At 47.9% G+C, this 13,895-nt stretch overlaps 1 protein-coding gene across 1 annotated transcript; it reads left to right on the plus strand.

Moving 5' to 3' along the window:
* The first annotated feature begins 50 nt into the window (after positions 1-50).
* Positions 51-7,084, plus strand: LOC146010216 (oocyte zinc finger protein XlCOF29-like). The gene is made up of 5 exons (XM_083151250.1): positions 51-534; positions 2,222-2,374; positions 5,980-6,171; positions 6,668-6,746; positions 6,862-7,084. The coding sequence occupies exons 2-5, from the start codon at positions 2,270-2,272 to the stop codon at positions 7,080-7,082; spliced, it is 597 nt and encodes a 198-aa protein (XP_083007376.1). The 5' UTR covers positions 51-534; positions 2,222-2,269; the 3' UTR covers positions 7,083-7,084.
* The last annotated feature ends 6,811 nt before the right edge of the window (positions 7,085-13,895 follow it).

The following is a 13,895-nucleotide window of genomic DNA, read 5'->3' on the forward strand; positions in this document are numbered from 1 at the left end:
TACTAGCAGTATAATACCTGGGGTCACCTGGTGCCAGCTGCAGCACTCTCCCTCCTGCCTGCCATGCACACCAGGAAGGGACGTTTCCCTGGTAACACAGCTCCTCCCACTCTGCCCCACACAGGAAATACACTTTGGCTACAGCCGCGGGGGAGTCTGGGAGCTGAGTACAGCCCACAACAAAATGGCCGCCGCTGTATGAGGACACACAATGAGACATCACTACAGGACTCATAGAAGCGCCAATTGCATTGATAGAATGCATAGAGCGAGAGTTCTGTGAGGTGCGGTCACCGGTGGCTGATAGATTCGGTGCTGTAAATACGACGCCTAGTAAGGCTCCATAAAGAATGTCCCCTGTGTGAAGGAGCGGCGGCCATTTTCCCGAAGACCAATCCCCGCGTCAGTGGCGGCAGGATCTCGTCTCCCTGCTGGGGCAGCGCTGCTGATCTTACCGGAGGCCTCTCACTTCCAGCAGCCACGGTGATTAAGTTACGGGGGACCGAGAGAAGACATTGCTGTATCTGGCAGCAGGTGATGGTATTGTGCTGCCCTGGTGTTATACAAGGGGAGCAGCAAGTGGTGTCCTGTTATACAGGTGGAGCAGGCTGTGGTGCCCTTTTATACAGGGGTAGCGACCTGTGGTTCCTGTTATACAGGGGGAGCGGCCTGTGGTGTTCTGTTATACAGGAGGAGCGGCCTGTGGTGTCCTGTTATACAGAGGGGAGTGGCCAGCGGCGTCCTGTTATATAGGGGGAGCGACCAGCGGCGTCCTGTTATACAGGGGGAGCGGCCTGTGGTGTCCTGTTATATAGGGGGAGTGGCCTGTGGGGTCCTGTTATATAGGGGGAGTGGCCTGTGGCGTCCTGTTATACAGGGGGAGCAGCCTGTGGTGTCCTGTTATACAGGGGGGAGCAGCCTGCGGCTTCCTGTTACACAGGGGGAGCGGCCTGCGGCATGTTACACAGAAAGGGAGCGGCCTGTGGATGTCTGTTACATGGGTGGAGCAGCCTGCTACACAGGGGGGGGGGGGGCACACGGCCTGTTATTCAGGGGGGGGGGGGGACGGTCTGTGGTGTCCAGTTTATGCAGTTGGAGTGCCCTGTGGTGTGAGTGGCCTCTGGTCTCCTGTTTATACAGGGGGAGTGACTTGTAGCATCCTGTTTATACAGGGGGAGTGGCCTGTGGTGTCCTGTTACAAATGTTAAATGGGGAGCAGCCTCTGGTGTGGTGTTTATACTTGGGGAGAGCCTTGTGGTGTCCTTTTTATACAGGTGGAGCGGCCTGTGGCATCCTGTTAATGCAGGGGGAGTGGGCTGTGGCATCCTATTTATGCAGGGGGAGTGGTCTGTGGTGTGAGACACCTGTGGCGTCCTGTTACAAATGATATACAGGGGATCGGCCTGTGGTGTCCTGTTACAAGTATTATACAGGGGGAGCAGCCTGTTGTGTAATGTTACAAGTAGTATACAGGGGGAGCAGCCTCTTGTGTGGTGTTATTATTTTGTAGTTGAGCAGCCTCTGCTTTGTATTTTGTTATTATTATTATTATTGTTATTATTATTATCAGGGAGCAGCTTTTGTTGTCCTGTTACAAAACTTTAATTAGATATAAAAAATTTTTTAGGGTTTTTAGTCTCTGATATCTTCTTAGTAGTAGTTGTATGATGATTATACAGGGCGAGCAGCCTTTGGTGCCCCATTACAATGAATTTGAGATAACCATGTACTACAATGAACGTTGTAGTGGTATACTATAGCGCTTATACTGTACATGTGGCCATTGTTCTCTGTATGATGTATATTTATATGTGCAGAAACATTAGAGGCAGCTGTTGTGCCTCTGTGTGGATTTCTCTTATGGTGGCCATACACTATTGGGATGTATCGCAGCAGTGTATGGCCATGCGACCCCTCCGAGCCACCTGGGACCTGCATGCGATGCATCACACACTGTCCTTTCACATACAATGTATCCCATGCAACCCCATTCCCTGCCACCAGGAGGAGGGCCGAGTCGGCGGGTGGGCAGCAGGTCCGACCTCCTGCTCAGGTCCGATGTGAATCCAACCCAAGGCGGACGTCAAACACATCCGATTTCTCAGCCCGTTCCATCGGGATCGGGTGAAATTGGCCCAAATCGGACTAGTGTATGGGCACCTTTACCTAATATGTTCCATGTGTACTGTGTGGTGTTTATTGTAGTTATATTTACACCTAGACAACGGAGCGGTGAGGACACAGAGTGTTTACTAGACATCACGTGAGGATGAGACACGTCACTGATTCCCTGAGGATGGACAAGGAGCAGAGTCACATGACTGAGAGGATACTAAATATCACCCTGGAGATCATCTACCTGCTGACTGGGGAGGTGAGGGGACCTGGGAGTGTCACTGTGACATCACATATATCTATAGTAATAATACAGGGAGGTGACCGGGGAGGTGAGGGGATCTGGGAGCGTCACAGTGACATCACTTATATCTATAGTAATAATACAGGGATGGGACTGGGCAGGTGAGGGGATCTGGGAGTGTCACTGTGACATCACTTCTATCTATAGTAATAATACAGGGAGGTGAGGGGATCTGGGAGCGTCACTGTGACATCACTTATATCTATAGTAATAATACAGGGACGTGACTGGGGAGGTGAGGGTATCTGGGAGCGTCACAGTGACATCACTTATATCTATAGTAATAATACAGGGACGTGACTGGGGAGGTGAGGGGATCTGGGAGCGTCACAGTGACATCACTTATATCTATAGTAATAATACAGGGACGTGACTGGGGAGGTGAGGGGATCTGGGAGCGTCACAGTGACATCACTTATATCTATAGTAATAATACAGGGACGTGACTGGGGAGGTGAGGGGATCTGGGAGCGTCACTGTGACATTACTTATATCTATAGTAATAATACAGGGAGGTGACTGGGGAGGTGAGGGGATCTGAGAGTGTCACTGTGACATCACTTATATCTTTAGTAATAATACAGGGACGTGACTGGGGAGGTGAGGGGGTCTGGGAGTGTCACTGTGACATCACCTATATCTATAGTAATAATACAGGGACGTGACTGGGGAGGTGAGGGGATCTGGGAGCGTCACTGTGACATCACATATATCTATAGTAATAATACAGGGACGTGACAGGGGAGGTGAGGGGAGCTGGGAGTGTCACTGTGACGTCACTTATATCTATAGTAATAATACAGGGACGTGACTGGGGAGGTGAGGGGATCTGGGAGTGTCACTGTGACATCACTTATATCTATAGTAATAATACAGGGACGTGACTGGGGAGGTGAGGGGGTCTGGGAGTGTCACTGTGACATCACCTATATCTATAGTAATAATACAGGGACGTGACTGGGGAGGTGAGGGGATCTGGGAGTGTCACTGTGACGTCACTTATATCTATAGTAATAATACAGGGACGTGACAGGGGAGGTGAGGGGAGCTGGGAGTGTCACTGTGACGTCACTTATATCTATAGTAATAATACAGGGACGTGACTGGGGAGGTGAGGGGATCTGGGAGTGTCACTGTGACATCACTTATATCTATAGTAATAATACAGGGACGTGACTGGGGAGGTGAGGGGGTCTGGGAGTGTCACTGTGACATCACCTATATCTATAGTAATAATACAGGGACGTGACTGGGGAGGTGAGGGGGTCTGGGAGCGTCATTGTGACATCACTTATATCTATAGTAATAATACAGGGACGTGACTGGGGAGGTGAGGGGATCTGTGAGCGTCACTGTGACGTCACTTATATCTATAGTAATAATACAGGGACGTGACTGGGGAGGTGAGGGGATCTGTGAGCGTCACTGTGACGTCACTTATATCTATAGTAATAATACAGGGACGTGACTGGGGAGGTGAGGGGATTTGGGAGCGTCACTGTGACATCACTTATATCTATAGTAATAATACAGGGACGTGACTGGGGAGGTGAGTGGATCTGGGAGTCACTGTGACATCACTTATACCTATAGTAATGATACAGGGACATAACTTGGGAGGTGCGGGGATCTGGGAGTGTCACTGTGACATCACTTATATCTACAGTAATAATACGGCGACGTAACTGGGGAGGTGAGGGGATCTGGAAGTGTCACTGTGACATCACTTACATCTATAGTAATGATACAGGGACGTGACTGGGGAGGTGAGGGGATCTGTGAGCGTCACTGTGACATCACTTATATCTATAGTAATAATACAGGGACGTGACTGGGGAGGTGAGTGGATCTGGGAGCGTCACTGTGACGTCACTTATATCTATAGTAATAATACAGAGACGTGACTGGGGAGGTGAGGGGATCTGGGAGTGTCACTGTGACATCACTTATACCTATAGTAATGATACAGGGACATGACTTGGGAGGTGCGGGGATCTGGGAGCGTCACTGTGACATCACTTATATCTATAGTAATAATACAGGGATGTGACTGGGGAGGTGAGGGGATCTGAGAGTGTCACTGTGACATCACTTATATCTATAGTAATAATACAGGGACATCACTATGGAGGTGAGGGGATCTGGGAGCGTCACTGTGACATCACTTATATCTATAGTAATAATACAGGGACGTGACTGGGGAGGTGAGGGGATCTGGGAGTGTCACTGTGACATCACTTATATCTATAGTAATAATACAGGGACGTGACTGGGGAGGTGAGGGGATCTGGGAGCGTCACTGTAACATCACTTATATCTATAGTAATAATACAGGGACGTGACTGGGGAGGTGAGGGGATCTGGGAGTGTCACTGTGACATCACTTATACCTATAGTAATGATACAGGGACATGACTCGGGAGGTGCGGGGATCTGGGAGCGTCACTGTGACATCACTTATATCTATAGTAATAATACAGGGATGTGACTGGGGAGGTGAGGGGATCTGAGAGTGTCACTGTGACATCACTTATATCTATAGTAATAATACAGGGACATCACTATGGAGGTGAGGGGATCTGGGAGCGTCACTGTGACATCACTTATATCTATAGTAATAATACAGGGACGTGACTGGGGAGGTGAGGGGATCTGGGAGTGTCACTGTGACATCACTTATATCTATAGTAATAATACAGGGACGTGACTGGGGAGGTGAGGGGATCTGGGAGCGTCACTGTAACATCACTTATATCTATAGTAATAATACAGGGACGTGACTGGGGAGGTGAGGGGATCTGGGAGTGTCACTGTGACATCACTTATATCTATAGTAATAATACAGGGACGTGACTGGGGAGGTGAGGGGATCTGGGAGTGTCACTGTGACATCACTTATATCTATAGTAATAATACAGGGACGTGACTGGGGAGGTGAGGGGATCTGGGAGCGTCACTTATATCTATAGTAATAATACAGGGACGTGACTGGGGAGGTGAGGGGATCTGGGAGTGTCACTGTGACATCACTTATATCTATAGTAATAATACAGGGAGGTGACTGGGGAGGTGAGGGGATCTGGGAGTGTCACTGACATCACTTATATCTATAGTAATAATACAGGGACGTGACTGGGGAGGTGAGGGGATCTGGGAGCGTCACTGTGACATCACTTATATCTATAGTAATAATACAGGGAGGTGAGGGGATCTGGGAGCCTCACTGTGACATCACTTATATCTATAGTAATAATATAGGGACATGACTGAAGAGGGGATCTGGGAGCGTCACTGTGACATCACTTATATCTATAGTAATAATACAGGGACGTGACTGGGGAGGTGAGGGGATCTGGGAGCGTCACTGTAACATCACTTATATCTATAGTAATAATACAGGGACATCACTATGGAGGTGCGGGGATTTGAGAGTGTCAGTGATATCATTGATCTATTAATACTACAGTGACCTGACTAGTGGATCTTAGAGGTGACATCACATAGCAATAAGAGAGGGTACTGGGAGTGAATGCAGTGATAGTGTATTTTCCAATACACAGGGTTACATAGTAGTGAAGAAGACATCCAGTGACCATGAGACACTGAGTTGCCATCCCTGTGTGTCAGGAGAACTGAGCAGGACCCAGAGTTCCATCACAGTGCCTCCACCTCACTCACTGATACATGGGAGAGACAAGGAGCAGAAGATCCTGGAACTCACCGACAAGATCATCCAGCTGCTGACAGGAGAGGTGACTGCTGGGAATAGGGCATTATACAGTAACACCGGGGGAGGTGACCGGAGAGGTGACTGCTGGGAATGGGGCATTATACAGTAACACCGGGGGATGTGACCGGAGAGGTGACAGCTGGGAATGGGTCATTATACAGTAACACCGGGGGATGTGACCGGAGAGGTGACTGCTGGGAATGGGGCATTCTACAGTAACACTGGGGGATGTGACTGCTGGGAATGGGGCATTATACAGTAACACCGGGGGATGTGACCGGAGAGGTGACAGCTGGGAATGGGTCATTATACAGTAACACCGGGGGATGTGACCGGAGAGGTGACTGCTGGGAATGGGGCATTCTACAGTAACACTGGGGGATGTAACCGGAGAAGTGACTGCTGGGAATGGGATATTATACAGTAACACCGGGGGATGTGTCTGGGTGATGACTGTATCACTGTGTGTGCAGTTTCCTAGAAGGTGTCAGGATGTCACTGTCTATCTCTCCATCCAGGAGGAGGAGTATATAGAGGAACACAAGGGTCTGTGCAGAAATGTTATGATGGAGAATCACCGGCCCCTCACATCACTGGGTAAGACGAGACTTCATGTTATTGTACAGGGGAGAGCAGGTATTGGGGCCCCTATATACACATCATCTGCTAATCCACATGTACAATATATTCAGTCACTGTGTGTCTCCTATAGATGGATCCAGTAACAGCAATACCCCAGAGAGATGTCCCCGTCCTCTGTATTCCCAGGATAATCACATATATACCATGTCCTCTGTCACTGCGTGTCTCCTACAGATGGGCCCAGTAACAGAGATACCCCAGAGAGATGTCCCCGTCCTCTGTATTCCCAGGATAATCACATATATACCATGTCCTCAGTCACTGTGTGTCTCCTACAGATGGGCCCAGTAACAGAGATACCCCAGAGAGATGTCCCCGTCCTTTGTATTCCCAGGATAATCACATATACACCATGTGCTCAGTCACTGTGTGTCTCCTACAGATGGGCCCAGTAACAGAGATACCCCAGAGAGATGTCCCCGTCCTCTGTATTCCCAGGATAATCACATATATACCATGTCCTCAGTCACTGCATGTCTCCTACAGATGGGCCCAGTAACAGAGATACCCCAGAGAGATGTCCCCGTCCTCTGTATTCCCAGGATAATCACATATATACCATGTCCTCAGTCACTGCGTGTCTCCTACAGATGGGCCCAGTAACAGATATCCCAGAGAGATGTCCCCGTCCTCTGTATTCCCAGGATAATCACATATATACAATGTCCTCCAGTCACTGCGTGTCTCCTACAGATGGGCCCAGTAACAGAGATACCCCAGAGAGATGTCCCCGTCCTCTGTATTACCAGGATAATCACATATATACCATGTCCTCAGTCACTGCGTGTCTCCTACAGATGGGCCCAGTAACAGCAATACCCCAGAGAGATGTCCCCGTCCTCTGTATTCCCAGCACTGTACAGAGGAGACTCCCAGGACCCCACAGGAGGATCAGGTAGGTGGGAATAAGGGTCTCCCCAATATACCAAAGTGACTGTCGCTATATGAATTGCAACAGGTGTGTGTGTGTCTTATACATCAGTAATCTATTGTGTAATCTCAATACTGTCAGACATTATTTATGTGATATTTATTTGTAGGTTCAATGTGAAGATATGTCTGATATTAAGGTTGAAGTAATAAAGGGAGAAGAAGAGACGTATGTGACTGACATTAAGGCAGAAGACACAGAGGAAGAAGAGACGTATGTAACGTATATGAAGATAAGAGAAGAGTCTTATGTGTCTGATAAGAAAGAAGATACAGAGACAGAAGAAACATATATGAGGGGTGACCAGCAGTGTAAGAAGGAGGAAATCTCTACAGATATCAGCACAGGTGAGGAATAATCACTTATTGCATACAGTATTTTCCTTGTTCTGGTAATACAGCTTTACAGCTATCTCAGAAATCAGGAGCCATCAACCCCTATTATACTCCTGCTCTCCCCCTCACATCATGTCACTGTGTGTTACCAGCCCAGAGATCTGACCAGTCTCCTCCCCACACTCTCTGGTGTATCTCATACATCCGGAGCCATCAGCCCCTATTATACTCCTGCTCTCCCCTCACATCATGTCACTGTGTGTTACCAGCCCAGAGATCTGACCAGTCTCCTCCCCGCACTCTCTGGTGTATCTCATACATCCGGAGCCATCAGCCCCTATTATACTCCTGCTCTCCCCTCACATCATGTCACTGTGAGTTACCAGCCCAGAGATCAGACCAGTCTCCTCCCTACACTCTCTGGTGTATCTCATACATCAGGAGCCATCAGCCCCTATTATACTCCTGCTCTCCCTCACATCATGTCACTGTGTGTTACCAGCCCAGAGATCTGACCAGTCTCCTCCCCGCACTCTCTGGTAGAAAAGGATAATCATGACAATCAGGTTCTAATACTTTACATTAAAAATATATTAATCAATCAAAATGAATGCTGTCTAACAAGATCATTACAAGACCACTTAAGTCTATTGCAGCTCCCAATAGGTATTCTGTATAAATTAATTAGACACAAATAAAATAGCAAGTAAGAGAGCCCTATAACAGAAGTATATATCACTTTATTATTATTAAAAAGTAAATTATAAAAACATATTATGTGTACATATTTCCCACTATAATAATAATTGCCACAGATATAATTTTCTGCAGGTGGTTACTGTAATTGCATTTTTTTTTTTCGGGTTCCATGGTTCCCCCAGGGTGACATCGGGTTGTAGGCGGATCCAGAGGACCGTGGCACCAATCAGCGAAGCTTTGAAAGTTTCCCAGGATGCCTGCTCCCTCTCCCCTATAACCCCGCCCCCATCCTCAATTGTTTTTTCTTGGTGCCAGCAGGAAGCTGGAGCACCGTCACATTCAGCTGGGATTACCTCATAAAAGTTATCCCAAAGAAGCTTTTATCATTTTTTATTCTTCTTTTCATACTGAGCCACATTGATGCGGCTGGGCTGCCTCCTACCATCAGTCAGTTAGACTCCTGTATGTCAGTCCCACACTCCTGTCGGAGCCTGAACTGCCCCACGACCACGGTCAAGAGGGGTACTCGGGGGGGGGAAGGTCCAGCAGTTAGCACCGCCAAACACTTCTCTCCTAGATGGTGTGGACTAAGCGCAGGAGCAGGTAAGGCTCTCTCTGAGAGCGCATACCGCTGTCACGCTGCACGCCGGGGGAGACAGGCCGCAGCAGCTGGGGCGGTCACTGCTGTTTGTGGCAGGGACTCCACTAGACCACCGGGGCCAGAGTGCAGGCTGGATATATTTACCCATTACAGGGCTCACTATCCGCTGGTGGGGGAAGACCAGCACAGGGGAGGCGGCGCCTAGTCTGCAGCACCTCCCCCAGCTTTGGGCGCCAATCTCCCGCAGATCTGCCGCCCAGGAAGCTGTCCTCTCTCTGTTCCTGCCTAACTCTCAGACCAGCAGCCATCTTCAGCATCGTGGGCAGAGCCTCCTAGAGCGGGGGTACAGTCTCCCCTGTGAAACCATCCACACACTGTAGCGTTTTCACAGACACCTACATCCCACTTACTCCATAGGGTACAGTGGATGATTGGGGTGCAGCAGCAGAACTTTGCTTTAGCCAGCTACTTTGGTAGTGATTGTGTCTGTGACTTAGTGCCAGTCTATTCTTTCCTATCTGTCAGTAACTTGTTGCTGTCCCTGTGTTCTCTTATATCTTCTGAGGAAGATTCAGAGGTTTTATCCTCTCTGGTCACATATGTTTGTGTATCACTCTAGGTTCCCCCTCAGGGCTATACCTATTGTATACTCCCCCCACTATTTGGGTTATCTCAGGGGTTCCCAAACTTTTTTGAATCACGGCACCCTAGTCTATCAGAATTTTTTCGCGGCACCCCTAGGCCCAAAAACAATTAATTAGATTGGGTTTATATGCAATTCTAAGGGTCAGTTATGTGGTAAAGGGCAGGATTTGCTTCTGTTTGTACACATTTTATGATTGTCAGGCACCAGCACTGGTTTTGTCCATAAATAATTAACCATAAATAAATTGAATTCGTCCTGGACCACCAACCCGAGGCACCCCTGCAAGTGTCCCGAGGCACCCCAAGGAGCCACGGCACACAGTTTGGGAACCACTGGGTTATCTCACTATGTCCAAACGGGGGCGCACTCAGACAGACTCCCAAGCTCCTGTCATGCAGGGCTTGTTCTGCAGGCCTGTCTGAGCAGGACGTCATTCAGGAGGGGCTGTGTGTCAATTGCTATATCCCCCCTGGCCAGGCTTCTGTCATGGTGGCTACTAAGGAGCCTCCCTGGGCAGTACAACAATTGTTGGGCACCCTAGTGGATCGCCGTCCTCCTCCCATAGTTACACCACCTGTGGTACAACCCGCTCCTCCATGGGTTGATACTGATTGCGAGGTGATGTGGAAAGATGAGGTGCTGGGGGGTGAGAGGGGATGAGGGGGGGGGGGGGAGGAAGGTCTCTTCTTTACCAGTATTGGCGGGCCTCCTGTTCACTGGTGCCGGGCTCCCCTACAAGTTCCCCTCTCCCTCTGCCTGATCCATTGTGACTGACGTCACAGCTGGGTGGGCACGTTCCTGCAGCGGGTTATATGGGCGGACAGCTGATTGCCCGATCGCCTGTACACATAGGGCCCAATTTGTAGTCCATTCGGTCAGGTGTGGGGGGGGGGGGGGCGGCATTGGCGGTGATGGGCCATGGGAACACCCAGCATTTCATGGGCATTTCCATGGAAATTCCAGAGTGATGCGCGGTGCTGGGGGCGGGTGGCTGACGTCATGTGACATCAGCCGCCCTGAGCCCTGGAGATATCATTTCAATGATTTGTGGCGATTCCTCAGGGCGGGTACTGTGGGACTCGGTCCCAGGTCATCCAGAGTCAGGCCCATAGCACGATGCACCAATATATCGGTCATCGGCTCTGTTGTAGAGATCACGCTGGTTACAGTCCTATTACTGGTGCCCACTGGCTGACGGACCAGCGATATATCGGCCAGTGTGTGCGCAGCATTAGACATGTTCAGTGTAAGTGATAAAACCTCCATGAACATTTGTTTCTCAATATAAACAATTCTGTCTGTTTCCTGTAGATGGGCGCACAAGCAGGAATACCTCGGAGGGAGATCTCATTGTGTCTCCAGGTTATATACTAGAAGATAAGAACATCAGACAAGATTCTCCAGAAGAAAAACCCATTATCCCCAATACAGACCCAACATTTTCCAGTGCAGATATTTCATCTGGTCCCTCTAGTCATGAGGAACCTTCTCCTGATCATTCAGACCTTACTACACACAGTACAGACCATAAAGATGATACAATATCATCCAGTTCTGGGTTTGGTAAGAGTTCTATACATCAGTCAGATTCTGTTTTACATCAGAGACATCAAACAGGGGAGAAACCATTTCCATGTTCTGAGTGTGGGAAATGTTTTACAAGAAAATCTACTCTTGTTATACATGAGAGAAGTCACACAGTTGAGAAACCATTTTCATGTTCTGATTGTGGGAAATCATTTACTCATAAATCACATCATGTTAAACATGAAAGACTATGTAGAGGTGATAAATCATTTTCATGTTCTGAGTGTGGGAAATGTTATAGCAATAAATCCAGTCTTGTTATACATGAGAGGGTACATACAGGTGAGAAACCATTTTCATGTTCTGAAATGTTGGAAATGTTATAGCAATAAATCCAGTCTTGCTAAACATAAGAGGGTACATACAGGTGAAAAAACCATTTTCATGTTCTGAATGTGAGAAATCTTTTACAAAAAAATCTAATCTTGTTACACATGAGAGGGTACATACAGGTGAGAAACCATTTTCATGTTCTGAGTGTGGGAAATGTTTTACACTTAAATCCAATCTTGTTACACATGAGAGGATACATACAGGTGAGAAACCATTTTCATGTTCTGAGTGTGGGAAATGTTTTAGCAATAAGTCCAATCTTGTTAAACATGAGAGGTTACATTCAGGTGAGAAACCATTTTCATGTTCTGAGTGTGGGAAATGTTTTAGCAATAAATTCCTTCTTGTTAGACATCAGAGAAACCTTTTCCATGCTTGCAGTGTGGGAAATGTTTTATAAATAAATTTATACTACATTAAACTTGAGCTTTCTGGAGATTCTGGATCCAGGTTTGGAGATTTGTCACTCAGCATCTAGTAAATTGCTTACCCCTGACACCTGAGTAAGCGATATTCGTTATAACGCCGGAACGTACTCGAATAGCACTGGGAGTCAAAAAGTTACTAATAATTGTATCCACGGCTGCAAAAAAATGCATCCTTCAATTATGGATACAGCCCACGGCCCCTCCATTTTCACTTTTCCTTGGATAAATTGTTCTATATTTTTAGAATGGAGTGGCTCGAGGCTTCGTTACAAAAAGAAAAATTTACGGAGAAATTCTTGGAAACGTGGGAAGTTCTATAGAAACTCTGTCAGAATCTAAGAAGGAGCAGATATGGAAGTGAACACCCTGTGGTATGAAACACGAGTGTGTATCCAGGATCCCCCAATATCACTTGCTGTAACGGGCCATGCACCCCTAGTTGGGGCTGGAGTGGGTATAGGCGCGGATCCAGACGTATTCTTTTATTTTCTCTTTTATATTTTATGCTGATTGTAATGAAAGACACTGCTACAAAACGTATGCTGCAACTCGTCTATTCTTCCTGTATACAAACTTGTAATGACTACAGGTTGTGCTCTACACTTATATTGTGCATTTACTGTATGTCATGCTTCAATAAAGAAAAAAATATAAAAAAAAAGGAAAAAATCAGGGAACAAACCGAGTAGGGTTCCTCTTATTTTTTAACCACTTGAGTGGTATGCCTGGAAATTTTCCGGGCTCAGCTGCGCTGCACTATGTAGTAGGTGTGCGCCAGTGGTGCCTCCAGCGGAGCACCACTGTCACACTACCTTTAGGGCCCCGCCCCCCCCCTCCGAAGATCGTACGCCGGACTCGGGCTCCTGAACTCCGAGTCCCCCCAAACATCCCCGAGCCTGCCGCCATACTGCAGTGACGTAGGCAGCAGGCTCGGGGGACTCGGAGTTCAGGTGCCTGAGACGCCGCAAACATTCCAGAGACTGCCCCCTGTATGGTCAGTGATGACTGACAGGCGGATGGGGCAGCGGCAGCAGGGGAGCTCCGGCGTACTAACCGAGCAGAGCACATTTTTCCCCGACACACACACCCTAGACCAGGGGTTCCCAAACTGTGTGCCGTGGCACCCTGGGGTGCCTTGGAGGACTTGCAGGGGTGCCCTGGGTTGGTGGTCCAGAATCAATTCAAGTTATTTATGTCTAACATTATAGTCAAATTGTGCACAAACAGAAGTGAATACTGTTTATTACCACATTACTTATCCTAAGGATGAGATATAAACACAATATATTTAACTTAATATTTGTTTTTAACTTTCTTAATGAGAAACCTGTAGCCTAGGGGTGCCGCAAAATAATTCTGATGCTTCGGGGTGCCATGATTCCAAAAAGTTTGGGAACCCCTGCCCTAGACAAAATGCACACAGTAGCGCCCTTGACAAAGTGCCACCAGTAGTGCCATGCTGCCAGTATAATTGACCCCCAGCAGTGACACAGGTATAGTGCCCCCCCAGCAGTGACACAGGTATAGTGCCCCCCCAGCAGTGA

This window comes from Crinia signifera, chromosome 6 (assembly GCF_055691185.1).
Source record: "Crinia signifera chromosome 6, ASM5569118v1, whole genome shotgun sequence".
NCBI lineage: Eukaryota > Metazoa > Chordata > Amphibia > Anura > Myobatrachidae > Crinia > Crinia signifera.